The 16,671-nt window shown below is 34.2% G+C and overlaps 1 protein-coding gene and 1 long non-coding RNA gene across 11 annotated transcripts in view; one reads left to right on the forward strand and one right to left on the reverse strand.

Annotated features, from left to right (window-relative positions):
- Positions 1 to 16,671, forward strand: part of Col24a1 (collagen type XXIV alpha 1 chain) — a 353,893-nt gene that overhangs the window by 328,939 nt on the left and 8,283 nt on the right. For 9 of the 10 annotated variants that reach the window (XM_074079547.1, XM_074079548.1, XM_074079546.1 and 6 more), the window contains 3 exons: positions 1,850 to 1,959; positions 6,234 to 6,449; positions 9,670 to 11,157. In XM_074079547.1, coding sequence (XP_073935648.1) covers positions 1,850 to 1,959; positions 6,234 to 6,449; positions 9,670 to 9,816 — 473 coding nt within the window. In that variant the 3' untranslated portion in view covers positions 9,817 to 11,157. Of the gene's footprint in view, positions 1 to 1,849; positions 1,960 to 6,233; positions 6,450 to 9,669; positions 11,158 to 16,671 lie in introns of those variants that run through there. The other variant, XR_012449831.1, reaches the window with a different exon arrangement.
- Positions 1 to 16,671, reverse strand: part of LOC141424872 (uncharacterized) — a 196,170-nt gene that overhangs the window by 173,183 nt on the left and 6,316 nt on the right. The gene's annotated exons all lie outside the window — the stretch shown is intronic.

The raw sequence follows: 16,671 nt of genomic DNA on the forward strand, positions 1-16,671 counted from the left end.
AGGTGAAATTAAGTCAGAAGCTAAAATTATCAAAGAAAAATACTCAATGGTTGCACCAGGAAAGGGTAGTGGATGATAAAACATGGTAGCAATTTCAACATGGAGTATTGAACATGTTTCATTTCAACATGGGAGAATAGTCTGGATGTAGCAAGAAAGTCACCTTTCTACCTCCAGGCATTATACTATAGAAACTGTGGCAGAATTTGAAAAAGCTACTAGGAAAGCAGTACCCTCAGGAGAGAGCCAGTTTTGAATTAGAGCAGTTAGGTTTGCAGAAGATATGGCATCATAATATACATCTTATCTATGGGACTTGTATATATGGGACCTTATCTATGGGACCTTATTTATAGCCCAGCATACCATGAAAGATATTATGAATCTCCTACCAGTTCACTATTGTACAACATAGTGGCTGCATTCACCAGCCGCTAGTTCTGGTGAAAAAATCCAGCCTGTAATTTCTACAAACTTTATAAAATGTTCAAAATTCTGAGGAAAGAGACTAATAAGGGTGGTTGTCCTTCACCCCTTTCTTCCATATTTCAGTAAATTAGTGGTTCTCCAGATGTGCTCCCTGGACCAGAATTAAATATTATTTGAAATACAGATTTTCTAGCCCCACCCAAGACTTACTGAATCAACAACTCTGGGGCTGGGGCCCAGCAGAGTGTATTTTGACAGATGGTTTGATGCACATTGAAATTTGAAAACCACTGAAATAGAGAACAGTCCCTACCCTTTGAGCTACCAATTCAGCAAGTGTACATTTTGTAGGATTATTAAAATAATTGAGGAGAGAATATTCACAAATGTTTGGAAAGTCAGAGGAAACTCAGATTGAATATTTACTATGTGATAAAGGTAGAATGGAAAAGGATCTCAGCCGATTATAAAAAGTAACAGTCGACAAAAAACATTTTATTGTTTTGCTTTTTCATGCAAGAAAGCAAAGCTGACTCATTCAGAAATTCCTGTCCTTCGGGGGTATTAATGGGACAGGGAGGGGAAAATGGACAGGGAGACTGAGAGTGAATATGGTTGATGTGCTTTGTATACTTGTATGAAAATAGAACAATGAAACCTGTTGAAATTGTTTTTTAAGAAGGGGAGAGGAGAGAGAAAGGAAAATAATGGAAGGGATGAATCTAACCAAGGTACATTATAAGCATATATGGAAATGGCTCTATGAAACTCCCCTATACAACTAATATTTGCAAATAAAAATGTTTCTTAAAAAATTCTTCCCTTGTTTCCTGTCCTTTGTATTGGGAATAAGAAGCTATTTCAGTATTCTGCATCTTTTATTCTGGAATTAGGATGCTAGTGCAATACTTTTCAGCTGTTTCCTACAGTCTGACGTCAGGCACCACATGTTTTATTGTACACTTCTTTATGAAAATAAAAAAGTTTTATTATTTTTAATCATCAGTATTACCCATAGTGATATCTTTTTCCTTAGAGAGATTGAAATTGTTTCTATTTTAAACAAAACATTGATTTTTAAACTCTTAACAGTACATAACAGAAATCCACACACACACTACATTAAATTCAACTTTTCCGTTAATTACATAGCTTTAGACAATTCACTTTTAGGTTAGTTCTTATCTGTAGTATGAAGAATAAACTCAGGGATTCTATCATTTTGATTAGAATTTTGAAATTTCTTTAAATTATGAGAAACAGTTCTCCATATCAATTTTACATAATTCTTGTAACTTTCATTCATTCACCAAATATAGAACATTCTAAGTATTTTGACAGATAAGGTTGTGATGATATATAAGTATATATAATTTAGCATGAGATTTAAATAACTTTGTATTTTACTATGAATTAATAGGAAAATACTGGATTGACCCAAATCTTGGATGCCCTTCAGATGCCATTGAGGTTTTCTGCAATTTTAGTGCTGGTGGCCAGACATGTTTATCTCCTATTTCTGTGACAAGGGTATGTATTAAATTTTAGCATATAGCATGTGTTAGTATGTTGCACAGTTTCCATGAGCAATGATTTTAAAAATCCCATCCCCTTAAATAAATATGAATTTTAAGAATGTAACTGAAGTATCCTTCATTCTCTATCATATATGAGAAACAAATTTTTTGTTTTTAAAAAATATTTAATCACAGTAAATCTTGACATTTTGATTGTTTGTTTTTATAATTGGCTTGGCTTGGCTTATTCTACTGATCTTTTCCTTATCCCTGGAAAAATTATGCATCATGTTGTGTTTTTGTGCATACACATACATTAGAAAATCCCTAACAACTACAGTATTCATTATTGGAATCAGATACCTACAGTTTCACTGACAATTACATCATCATCATCATTGAAAGAAGAATCTTGCCACAAAAGTTTGCTATTTTTGGTGACTGGGCACATAATAACCTCCCTTAGACATGCACTGAATTCTACTTAAAACTTCTTTCAAGATGGGCACCAGTGACTCATGCCTGCAATCCTAGCTACTTGAGAGGCTGAAATTGGGAGGTTCATGGCTCAAGACCAACCCTGGGGAAAAAGTTTGGGAGACCCCCTTTCCCCATCTCAAGCAATAGCTGGGCATGGTGATGCATGCTGTCATCCCAGCTATGTGAGAGGATGAGATCAAGAGGACTGCAGTTCCAGGCCACTCCTGGGAGTGGGGGAGTTTATGAGACCCACATCTCAACAAATGAAAGCTGGACATGGTGGGTCATACCCGTCATCCTAGCTATAGTGGGAAGTATAAAATAGGAGGATCACAGTCCAGGCTGGCCTGGGCAAAAAGAAAGATCATATCTGCAAAATAGCCAAAGCAAAAAGGGCCAGAGGTATGGCTAAAGCAGTGAGTACCTGCCTAGCAAGCACAAAGCCCTGAGTTCAAACCTCACTAGTGCCAAAAAAATTTTCAAATATAATTTTATATAATAATATAACTATCATAAATATAGCTATTTAAAATGAATGCATGTTGCTTTGGTACAACACTGGGTATAGTAACAACTATTTTAAAATACCTAAAACCTAATTCTATTTATAACATATATTGAAAATTAAAACTGCGTATCTTTTCTTCCTGATTAAACCAGCTTGGTATATTACCAAGAATTTGTTTGTCATTGGCAAAGAACTGATACATTTGTGTTTGTCCATTATTTTAAAAAGCAGTAGCCAAAAAGTACATTCTCTAGCTGCTTACTGTTCAACCACTATCTCCTTCATTAACTTCATGTCAATACGTCTTCCCCCAAAACAGAGGAGGAAGGGTTCCCTATTCCTAGGGAACCACGTACCTCTAATGAAGAGCAGCATGGTAGTCTTCCATCCAAATTACTCACACTATCATCTTCACACCCCTGTAATTTGGCCCCGGAGTTCATTCAGACTATCATAAAATGAAAGGAGTTGTGGGAAGGAAAGATGTTGTACAAAGGAGATAAGAGCTGTAAGGGAACTGCACTCCAGTTCTTTCTGTGACTGAATCAGTTCTCCCATTAATCTTTTCCATAAACTCGACCTCATGAAGGTAAGTACTGGGAAGACTGTTCTAGTGCAACCTAAGGAGTGACACTGTGAGCCACCAGAGGGCCTGCTCTGTATATTAGGCATGAGGCTAGAAAAATTACATTTGTCCCTTTGACTTCTTATACCAACCCTGTCAGACCAGTGCAACCCCACTTACCAGCAAGGAAATGGAGGCTCAAAAATGTTAAAGTCTTCTCAATGAAACACCAGCAGCACAGCAACTAAGAGATAGCATAGATAAATGGGACCTCATAAAACTAAAAAGCTTCTGTTCATCAAAAGAAATGGTCTCTAAACTGAAGAGAACACCCACAGAGTGGGAGAAAATATTTGCCAACTATACATCAGACAAAGGACTGATAACCAGAATATATAGGGAACTTAAAAAACTAAATTCTCCCAAAACTAATGAACCAATAAAGAAATGGGCATGTGAACTAAATAGAACTTTCTCAAAAGAAGAAATTCAAATGGCCAGAAAACACATGAAAAAATGCTCACCATCTCTAGCAATAAAGGAAATGCAAATTAAAACCACGCTAAGATTCCACCTCACCCCTGTTAGAATAGCCATCATCAGCAACACCACCCACAACAGGTGTTGGCGAGGATGCGGGGGAAAAAGGAACCCTCTTACACTGTTGGTGGGAATGTAGACTAGTACAACCACTCTGGAAAAAAATCTGTAGGCTACTTAAAAAGCTGGACATCGATCTACCATTTGATCCAGCAATACCACTCTTGGGGATATACCCAAAAGACTGTTACTCCAGAGGCACCTGCACATCCATGTTTATTGCGGCACTATTCACAATAGCCAAGTTATGGAAACAGCCAAGATGTCCCACCACTGACGAATGGAATAAGAAAATGTGGTATCTATACACAATGGAATTTTATGCAGCCATGAAGAAGAACGAAATGTTATCATTCGCTGGTAAATGGATGGAATTGGAGAACATCATTCTGAGTGAGGTTAGCCTGGCCCAAAAAACCAAAAATCGTATGTTCTCCCTCATATGTGGACATTAGATCAAGGGCAAACACAACAAGGGGATTGGACTATGAGCACATGATAAAAGCGAGAGCACACAAGGGAGGGATGAGGATAGGTAAGACACCTAAAAAACTAGCTAGCATTTGTTGCCCTTAACGCGGAGAAGCTAAAGCAGATACCTTAAAGCAACTGAGGCCAATAGGAAAAGGGGAACAGGTACTAGAGAAAAGGTTAGATCAAAAAGAATTAACCTAGAAGGTAACACCCACGCGCAGGAAATCAATGTGAGTCAATGCCCTGTATAGCTATCCTTATCTCAACCAGCAAGGGCCCTTGTTCCTTCCTATTATTGCTTGTACTCTCTCTACAACAAAATTAGAAATAAGGGCAAAATAGTTTCTGCTAGGTATTGAGGGGGGGGGGAGAGGAAGGGGGCGGAGTGGGTGGTAAGGGAGGGGGTGGGGGCAGTGGGGAGTAATGAACCAATCCTTGTATGCACATATGAATAATAAAAGAAAAATGAAAAAAATAAAATAAAATGTGGATAGTATATAGTAAAAAAAAAAAAAAAAGTTAAAGTCTTCCACATTTCTGATTTTGATCTATAACATGAAGAAACCAAATTACTTAAGCACTAACGTTCCTTATGATTATCCTTATGCTTTTATCCTAATGGCCTTGTTTTGCATTTTCTCTCTTTTCCTGTTTTCTTTTGTTTTCTCCATGGTGCTAGGCTTCAAATCCAAGGCCTGGGTATGCTAAGCAAGTGTTCATACCCAATAGTACATTGTGGTTTTCTTTTTTGTTGTTGTTACTGCTTTGTTTTGGTTTGGTTTTTTCTCGCTCCATTATCTCATAATTGATATTTTTCTATGTTTGAAGATTAATATAAATTCCTCAATAGGAGCCATTTCTATTTACTTATATAATGTACATCCCCCATTTGAATAATGCTAGAATAATAATAATAATAATAATAATAATAATAATAATGTCTAGAGCTATAGAAACATTTACTTCCCGGTCCAAGTGTGGAAAGGTGCAATCCTAACTCCAGTTTTTCCACATATTGTTCATCTTGTTAGTTAAGACTTGTTTATACATTCATTCATTAAATAAGCATTTATTGATGACTCACTATTTGGAACTACTTTAGGGGTTGGCAACACAAACAACATTTTGTCTTAATCCTTACAGACTCTCATAGTTAAAATTACTCAACCAAGTTGTTATTACTTTTAACTTATCTTTGGAAGCTCATGAAAAAAAAATCTCAAATGAAGGCATAAACAGAATTTCAGGTTTTTATGAAAAAAATGTATAAAGCATTAACCTAAGATAAATTATTGCTGCATTTTAGGTAGCATTATAAAATTATCTGTACTTTTGAAAATTATATGCAGTGGCTTGCTGGTATGCTTGAGCCAAGGTTCGGGAGAACCTACTGTCAACATCTTTCCCAAGTCCATGTTCAGTGGCATTACCCTGGCAGTCTGAAATTAGCCATCATAGTAATCAGAAAATAAATTTGAGATTTTTCCCCCAAGAAACAATGATTAAAACATTTACCAGCATACCATGAATAGCAATTAAATTCTAAGAAAAGTATTTCTCTCAGGCTGCCTTTTTTCAAAGACTTTCCTTACATTGCCCCAAAGTAGATGCATCTAAGCTGCCACATTTTATAACATGAATATTGTTTCCATGACATTAGTTGGAGTTTGGAGTTGGGAAAGTCCAGATGAACTTCCTTCATTTACTGAGCTCAGAAGCCACCCATGTCATCACCATTCACTGTCTCAACACCCCAAGGTGGACAAATGCACAAACAAAAGGCCCAGGATTATCCATTGGTTTTAAAGGATGGAATGGTCAGATTTTTGAAGAAAATACTCTACTTGAACCTGAAGTGCTTTCAGATGACTGCAAGGTAAAAGAATGGCATTTTAAGAACTTTTCAATATGACTTAACTTAAAGTTGATAAAACTATAGAATTATAAGAGTAAGACTTCAAGTATAAACTGAAAATGCAGATGGTATTAAATTTTAATGTGCCCAACATAACTACACATTTTTCAGAATCAATCATATGATTATACCTGGAAAACTTTCATTTTACCAATTAGTTATTAATGAATTTTACATGCAAAACAGGTGTTAATCCATAAATTAAATTTTATTCCATATATTAAATAAGTATATCTAGATAGATGGGTGGATAGATGGAAGATAGATAGATAGATAGATAGACAGACAGACAGAGCATATAGATAAACAGATTTCTCTCGTGTGTCCATTGCTGTTATTCTACACATCATTACTACATAGAAGACAAGTTACAGAGGCAGGTTAGATTTATTTCATTCTACCAGGCCCTATACAATTAAATATGAATATAATTGTAGATTAATGCCCTACTAGTCAGTACTTAAACTTTAACTTATTTTTCATATTAAAATTAAGTAATGGATGTTATAAAAAATCTGTAATTTTAAAACATTATTTCATAAATCAGGTGTTAGCAAAGTACAGTTACTGGGCCAAGTCTGATAGCTGTTTTTGTAAATAAATTGTTATTGGAACACAGCCATGCTCATTTATGTATTATCTATGGCTGTTATCATACTACAATAGCAGAGTTAAGGATATATGAAAGAGACATTATGGCTCACAAAATCTAAAATATTTTCTGTATTTGGTCCCTAGGGCTTTTTGTTTTGTTTCATTTTGTTTTGTTTTCTGTATTGGGGATTAAACTCATGGCCTCATGCTTAGTAGGCAAGCAACAATATCACTTGAGCCATGCCCTCAGCCTTGAGTCTCACACTTTTTCCCAGAGCAGCCTTCAATTGCAATCCTCCCAATCTCTACCTCTCAAGTGTCTGGGATTTCAGGTGTGCACCACCATGCCCAGCCCCTATCTGGCCCGTTAGAGAACAGTTTGCTAACCCCTATTAGAGAGAATAGAGTTGTCTACTTCATGTATATATCATTAATTATTTTAAGTAGCTTGGTTTCCTATCCTGTTGTACTATGATTTAACATCTCTTACCATTTCTAAGAGACTACTTTTTCATAACATTTCATTTCCAAACAAATAGTGCTTGGATATTTGAAAAACCTTAGGTAAGCTATGAGAAGTATATGGCTCTTATTCTCTGTATTTGAAGAGCTCAGCATCACCAACAAATTCATGTAACTTTTATAATCTTTCCCAGAAACTTTCAGTTTTCTGGTTCACTAGTAACTCAGACACAATCCAAACTTACTAATTCTATTCAGCACTTATAACAGTCAGGCACCAACTAGCTTGGACTTTCTGGCTGTCTAAATTATGGTCAAACTGATCTATTTGTTATTACAATAATAGTAACAACTCCTACTACTAGTTTTTGGGTAAGTGGCTATGCAGTAAATACATATTATTTAATCACATAACAGCTTTATAAAGAAAGAATAGTCTAATTTCATAGGTAAGAAAATGAAGGCACAGAGAGGTAAGTAACTGGCATAAGGTTATGCACCTACTTAGTGAAGGAGCAAGATATCAATCCCAGGTACATACAACTCCAAAGCCCATGTTTCATAGTACTGCTAGAGATTTTTAATTGAAATCTCATTTAATTTTCAGTTTTGTGAGGTAGGTTTTTATTATTCTCATTTATATGTGAGGAAAGTGGTAGTACCTGGTTTTCTATTAAAATATGCCCAGACCAAAGTCTGTTTTAACTCCACGCTACACTCATTTTCCCTACCACCTTGTATGTTACCATCTGTTTTTGGGGGGGACAGGGAATGGGGAGTAGTATTGTTTTGCTCATGCCTTTTCTCTGAAGTGTCCTTCTCTGCTTCTATAATCAAGTGAAAATTTGATTCACTTTAAGACCCATCTAAATTCTGAATTTTTTCATAAAGCCTTTCCCTGACCATTCTAGTTAGAAACAAGGAATTTATACTCATTGTCTGATGATTTATACTGTACTTGCCATATATGGGTCTTCTATTATGTTTATTTGTTTATCCTTTTTCTCTTGCTAGCTAGATTTATAAGCTGCTTAATTCTGAAGCCAGAACTAGTTTATTCACCCTTATATGTTCTAGACACTGTAGGAAAATTTAGGATACGTATTATTCATCTATGCTAAGTATGCTTCATGTACAATAAATTAATGGATTAATCTACCAATGTCTTACACAAGGAATTCTAGGTCTAGTTATCACATCAAGTTTATGACATTAGACAAATTACTTATCAATGAACTTCAATGGCCTTAGGTTTAACATGAAATTTATAATATAAATAATCTTTAAAGTACCTACAAATTTTAAAACTCAGACCTTGATAATTCCAAGTAAGTAAAAAAAAAAAAAAAACCAACTTCTGAACAAAAAGTTCCACAAAGCTAGTCAATTGTGTTTCTCTATTTTATCTACATGCAATGCAAGGGATTGCTCCCAGGGCCTTATGCACCCTGGGCAAGCACTCTATCACTGAGCTATATTCCCACCCCTTATTTTGTCTTATTGAATCTTTATCATAGGACATTCATGATATGTTTTTGCTCCACTGAATTTATCAAAAATAACAGAATATGTAGTAATATGAGAAACGGAAGCCAGGAAAAAGAGAGGAAAGAGGGAAACTATATAAATGCAGAGCCACAGAAATGGGGGGGAAGAAATCTAAAAGATGATTCAACATAATTTAACCATTTCTGATTAAGACAGTATTTCCTGCCTAAAGTACAGAGGTTGAGATAACTCATTCCCTCACACCCAAGAAAAACGCCCACCCTGAAGAATCAGTCACACATAGGGGCACACAGAACAGATGGGTATGGTTCATATTAGGAATGGTGTGGACTTTCAATTCATGTCTCATACAAAGATCCATGAAAGACAGAAGCAGAAGCCTGGCACTAGCTTCTGGAAGTGAAAAATCAAAACACAGTACTATTATAAAGAAAGGAACAAATCTACATTTCCCATTATTGATAGTAGCTATTACCATTTATTGAACATTGTTCTAAATGTTTTCTATTCCCTAAACCTTAAAACAAATCTACATTGTCTATGAAGGGCATTGTCTGCTGAGAATGATTGCTAAATAAACAGTTACATATGAAAGCATTTTGTTTTTATTTTACAGATTCAGGATGGCAGCTGGCATAAGGCTAAATTCCTTTTCCATACCCAGGACCCTAATCAACTTCCAGTGGTTGAAATACAAAAACTTCCTCATCTCAAAACTGAACGAAAGTATCACATTGAAAGCAGTTCTGTATGCTTTCTCTAATCTCTGGATTAGTTCAGAATTCATGCTGTTGGCCAGGTAATTGCTGCAAAGGGAAAAATATAGACAGAAAGATACTGTCATTATGAAATGAATGGTATAAAGACATTGGCTAAATCTTAAACGATCTCAGGAAGAAAACACTTCCTCCTAAGAAGGAGAAATTGCATTTTTAAAGTACTATAATTGATAAAGTATTTAATTCTTTGAAAAATTTTATTGATCTAAGCTTTCTTACAGAATTTCCTAGAACTGAAAGTTTATAAACTTGGAAATCTTCAGGGTATCCTATATTTTTTGACTGAGAGTAAAGTACCCATTAGACAGCTGGAGATGCAGAGCACTATGGAGCAATACTGGCTAATGCTCCCAAGTGTGCAATGTTTCTGTCTAAAAATTGCAAGCCACAGTCTAATATGTCTTATTTTCCCAAACACTAAGCTGTATTCAGGTCCCCAATGGGCATGTTACATCTTAGCCAGTGGTACACTACCTCTTACGTGTTGCCTTTTTGTGTTGCTTGGTGCTTTCTAAAACAAGGTGCTTGTGGCTTTCATAGACTATTTTATTTCTTTTTTCATCTTTGTCATGAAGAGTGTATGTACTGGTTACATCAGGATACATTTTGATTGTTAGTACTTATTTTAATTTGTTTGTTCACATACTTAATAACAAGTAAAAGAATTATTTATGTGAAGTCTTTGTTTTATTTTAAAATTCTCTTTGTGCATATAAAATCAAAGCCAGCACATTGTAACCTGTGCATATACACAAGAGAATTGGAAGGTTTCTTTTGGTTTTTTTTTTTTAATTGTTGTAAAAAATATTTTTGGCCAGCTACATCCAGTAGTAGGTTTGGGCTAGAAGTTAGGGGCTGTGATATACTATTTTAAAAATCCATGATCATCTGGAATGATACTATGTATATATATTTTGTAAAGTTTTAATTCAGCAAATATTTTGAAACTGCTGCTGTTTTAAATTATAAAAACTTTATATTTCTATAATGTAGAAATATAGAAATACATTTTGTAGAAAATGTAGAAATACATTTTGTATATTCATTTATTTTCTTTAACTATTCTTAAATTCAGTGTGTTAGCACTTAAAAGAATTTATTTTACCAATCTTTAAAGCAACATCCAGGAAAAGTCTTTTGCCAGTTAAAATGGACTTAGCCAAGTTCAGTCTTTCCTTGTTGTCAGAAAAACATTGGTTCAATATTAAAAGAAAAATATTATACCTCCTGCTATATAGAAAAGCTTGTTCATCTATTATCAACATACCTTTAGCCACAGCAAATCACACTTACCTATCTATAATAAAAAAATGTGCTTTAAATTATTTGGGTGATATTTTTCTTCTTTTGTTACCATATGATGTTATTACACATGATAACCCCCCTCACATTGTGTAATATGTAAAATTACACTATTAGAAAGTATCTGTTATATTCCCACGGAAGGATTATACAGCCTATTTCCTATTTTTACAAAATGAGGCCATGGTACAGAAATAAACTCTTAACACTTATGCTCAAATGATTTTCAATGAGGGTGTCAACTCTATCCAATGGATAAAATACAGTCTTTTCAAAAATGGAGCTGGAAAAGCTAGATATCTACATGCAAAGGAAAAGCTGGACTCTTTATACCTTACATTATATGTAAGAATTAATTCAAAATGGGATCAAATATATAAATGTAAGAGTTAAAACTATAAATCTCTTAGGAGAAAATCTTCATAGAATTGGATTTGACAATGACTTCTTAAAATAACGCCAAAAACACTCAACAAGAAGAAAGACAAATATGACTACATTAAAATTTTTAAAAATAATCTTGTACATTAAAGGAAGGGAAGAGAGCAACCATCAAGAAAAGGAAGAAGCAGCCTGTGGAATGGGGAATGCCTGTAATATATGTATCTGGTAGGAGATTAATATGTAAAAATTAAAACCCTGAGCTCAACAACATAAAAACAATCAACCCATACTTTCAAATTGATCCTGACCTGTACCCTTTATAATAGAGAAAATATAAGCAAAATGTTTCCCCAAGTTCTAGCAAATTGTCAAACTTAAGAAGTCATGGGAACCACCCACTTATTGTTGGTTAGTTAAAATTACAGGTGGCCTGGAACTTGCACTTACCATCTGAAGTAGGGGCAGATGTGTGGGACTGAATTTTCAAACATGGAATTTGATCCTAACTCCAGGTAGTTAGTGTCAGATTTGAATTAAATTTTAGATATCATAAGTGGTATGTGGAGAATTAATTGTTAGTGTTGGAATTACACCCATTATGATGGCTTTTATTTTTAAAAAAAATAGAAAAGAAAAAGAAAAAGTGTTCATGAGGATGTGGAGAAACTGAAAACCCTGCACAAAAATGCTGCAGGCCACTATGGAAAATAGTTTGGCAGTTCCTCAAAAGTTAAATAGAATTACCATATCACTCAGCAATTTTACTTCTAGGTGTATACCCAAAAGAATTGAAAATTGAGACTCAAATGGGTACTTGTACACCAGTGTTCATAGGAACATTAGTCATAATAACTCAAAGGGTGAAAACAACTCAATTCTTAATCAACAGATGAATGCATAAGGAAAATGTGGTATATACATACAATGTAATATTATTCATCCTTAGAAAAGATGAAATTCAGATATATTCTATACATGAATGAACCTTGAAAACACTATGCTAAGTAAAATTAAACTAGACACAAAAGGACAAGTAGTGTATGATTTCACTTACATGAGGTACCAAGAGTAGACAAATTCGTACAGATAGAGAGCAGAATGAGGATTACCAGAGGTAGGAATTTTCTAAGTACAAAGTTTCTCTTTGGGATGATGACAACATTCTGGAGATGCATGGTAATGATGCTTTACCATATCAGTGTACCAATATCACTGAGGAGTATACTTTAAAAATATTTCAATGATTAACTTCATTATGTATGGTTTGTGTGTAATTTGAAATGGGTCAACGAAGGTCTGATTGCCTATTTAAGAAAAAGTGTTTTCAGGGTTTGATTCTAAATGAAAAGAAAACATATTCTATAATCTGGTTTCTATGTGCTATACTTTTTGTTCCAAAAGTAATGACTTCATTCAGAAATATAAATGATATTACTAAGTAGAATTTAAGAAGTATATACAAACCAGGCATGGAGGTACATGTCTGTAATCCCAGGTTCTTAGGAGGAGGAGGGAAAATCATGGTCTGAGGTCAGCCTAGACAAAAGTGAGGGATCCTATCTAAAAACAAACTAAACCAAAAGGATCTGGGTCATGGCTCAAGTGGTGCAGTGCTTGCTTGAGTGCAAGGAACATAGTTCAGTGCCCAGTATTGTTATATAAAAAGAACAGAAATATCATGGTTTGTGTTTTAAGGATGTTCCTGAAATAATAACTTTAAGGCAAATCAATTTAAACACTGTCAGTGGTTAAGAGTGTTCAGAAAATGAGCTGTGTGATTTGTGCTCATTGTCTCAAGTAACCTCGCAGTTAAATGGAGATAATAAAAATACTTTTCTCATTTGGTTGTTGAATGGATTCAACAAGTCAACATGGGAAAATGCTTTAAATAGTACCAGACACAAAATTATCAGTCTCTCAACACTAGCTGCTGCTATTACCTCCAATGTCATCATCATTAAATATTTAATGGTTCCAGGATGGTTATCGCCAAAGAAGGTTGTGCCAACTCCCTTAGTGAAATTATTAGGCTGCTTTAAAGTCATGCTATCCCAATAATTTGTTTCATAAATATTTTTTATTTTATGTATTAAATATGAAGACTTTCTTTAAAATGAAGTACAGCTGTATTTATCCATTATTTAGAAGTGTGCCTTACTTTTCTCCTCATTTTTATATAATAATATACAAATGACAGTGGTCTTTATAAGGCAAATATCACAGATATTTTCTGTAATATAAACCATAGCAGTCTGTCAGACTTACAGGCAGAAAACTTGATTCAGTCCCTGCCCTTCCACTCAGTGTTTTGGGTACTTGGAAAAGTCACTAAAATCCTTCTTTCCTTATCTTTATTGGGAAAATTCTTTATTGTCTTTTTGTCCTATCAATTTTATGAGATAGTTGTGCTCAAATATCCAATCATGATTGTAGATTTACCTGTTACTTCTTTTGGTTCTCTCCTCTATTGCTTTATACATATAATTAGTTGCATTCAGTTAATTTGGGGGTATGCTGGTAAATGCAATGCAAGAAGGAAGAAAGACAATCCATAATTTTTAGCATTTGCCCATTTCTATGGTGCAAATACTCTATTGTGGATGATTTAGTGCTTTAAATTGACATTACTAGACATGGAGCTAGGAAGAAATGCATACAGTGGCTCTGAGAAGGTAGTCCATGTCAGCTCCAGTACAACACTGATTATGTCATTCTGTTATACAGATTATTGTGTCATTATGAAATGTCCCTTTTATCTCTAAGGTACTAGAGATAAATAAAATAGCCTTAAGGTTTATTTAATCTGCTGTTAGTATAATTATGCCAGCTTTATTTTGGTTAGTGTCTTTGTGATATATCTTTTATCTTTTTTATTTTTAACCTTTATGCACCCTTTTAGTTAGATATGTCTTTTGTAGGCAGCATATTGTAGTTGCTGTTAATATTGCCTCAGTATGAAGTATTGAGCCCAGGGGCACTTGCAAAGCAAGGACTCTGTCACTGAATCATAACGCTCAGCCCTGTTGATTTTACTTTGTTTTTGAAAAAGAGTTCTTACTAACTTTGCCCTGGATGGTCCTAAGTTCACAATCCTCCTAACTCTGCCACCTGAATAACTGTGATTACAGGCATGCACCATCACACCTCACTATGGTTGTATTTTTATTTATATTCCACCTTCATAATTTTAGACTTTTAATTAGCACATCTAGTCAATTTAATATAAATAATGTTTGTATTTAAACTTGCTATCTTAATAATACTTCAGTTTGTTTCATCTCTGATTTGTTTCCTTGTTTCCATTCTTTTTTTTTTTGCCTTCCTTTGTATTGCTAAAATATTTTTATTATTCCATTTTTCCTCTTGTAGCTATTAGTCATACACTCTTTTACTTTCTTTTAATAAAGAAACAAACTCTAGAGACTACAGTAAGTATCCTTAACTTTGTAGAAGCAATATAAATTAGTACTTTTCCACTTTCCAGATAACACCAAGTTGAGACATTTTAATCTTGCTTATCTCTCTCAGACATTTGAGGATATTATTTTCATACATTTTGCTGTACACACAGGTAACCCTATAGGATATTGTTATTTACTAACATTTTAAGCTGACAAGATTAATTTAGTTTTGTCCACCTATTTACCCTTCTCTGTACCTTTCTTTTCTCCCTTCATTACAATACTTTCATCAGGAATAATTTACCATCTGATGTAGAATCTCCCTATTTCTTTTAATGTAAATCTACTGGTAACAAATTTTCCTAATTTTTTTATTTATCTAAAAACTAATGCCTCTCCTCTGTCTGTAGGACATTTTCACTGGGCACAGTATTCCAGATTGCCATTTATTTTCTTATAAACATATATTATTATCCTCTTGCTTCTACCATTTCTGTTGAAATACCAGCTTTAAGTTTTGTATTTGCTCAGTTGAGAATATTATGGCTTTTTTTCCTTTGCTTTTAAGATTGGTTTTGTCTTTGTCTTTTAAGAGCTTAACTACTATGGCTTAGGGTAGATTTCTGTGTAATTATTTGCCAAGTGCTTTTGTAATCTGTTATTCTCTTTGGTAAACTTCAGAAAATTTTTGCTCAGGGTTTCATCAAATATTACTACTGCCAATTCTATTGTTCTTTCATTCTGAGACTTCAGTTATACATATTTTAGGCATATTTACTTTGTTATATGTATCTCTTATGCTTTTGTCTATAATCTTCATCTTGTATTTATGCTATTTATCTTTTCCCGAACTAGTTTTTCTTTCCATTCATTATTCTTATTTCTGCTATGTTTAATGTGATGTTAAACCTACCTCTGAGTCCTTAATTTTATACACTATAAATTTTTAATTCTGATTACACCATTTTATAGATTCCGATTCCTTGGGAAAATCTCCCATATTATTTATCATTATTTAGAATATTAATCACAATTGACTGAAAGTCCATATCTGATTATCCCAATATCCTTAATAACTACTTATATTGTCTATTTTTTCTTTTGTTTCCAGTCATTTGCTCTGGTCTTCTTGAATATTTAACAATATTTTTATTAAATGTCAGACATTACATATTAAAAAAAATTGTAGAAGCTGTGGATGATAATAGTGCCCTTCCAATAGAATTTAATTTCCTTTGCCTGCCAAAATCCCCTAACCAGTGATTAGGTCAGTTCAAGACTGGGAGTTAGGCCTCCTGAGACCTGAATCTTTTTCTTCTACTTGTTTTTCTTTGTCTTCTACTTTGTCATTACTCTCTTGGGGTAGTCCTTCAGGTGTCTGAACTGAAGGCCTCAGGTGGGATTCTGTCCTCCTTTGCCAGACATGAACGCCACAAGTTTTATTTCCCTATCCTCGTTGCTTCCCAATTTCACCAGCTCCAAAGACTGTCAGAGCTGTAGGACACCATTTTTTTCTCAGCAATTTCCCCTAGGGAAAAATGTGCTGAAGAAGGTCTAGCATACTTTATTACACTTCCTTCTTCTTTACTAATCCTCTGACTCTGGTGCTTTGGCTGATCATTGAAACTGTCAACCATATTTTTTTTATATTTATACAGGTTTTTTTAGTTGTTCTTAGCAGACTGAAAGCAGAAGTTTCCTTATCTGTAGTAAAGGAGAAAATTCTGTCCTTTATTCCATTTTTCAGTGGTT

The sequence above is a fragment of the Castor canadensis genome, chromosome 7 (assembly GCF_047511655.1).
Source record: "Castor canadensis chromosome 7, mCasCan1.hap1v2, whole genome shotgun sequence".
In the NCBI taxonomy this organism is placed as follows: domain Eukaryota; kingdom Metazoa; phylum Chordata; class Mammalia; order Rodentia; family Castoridae; genus Castor; species Castor canadensis.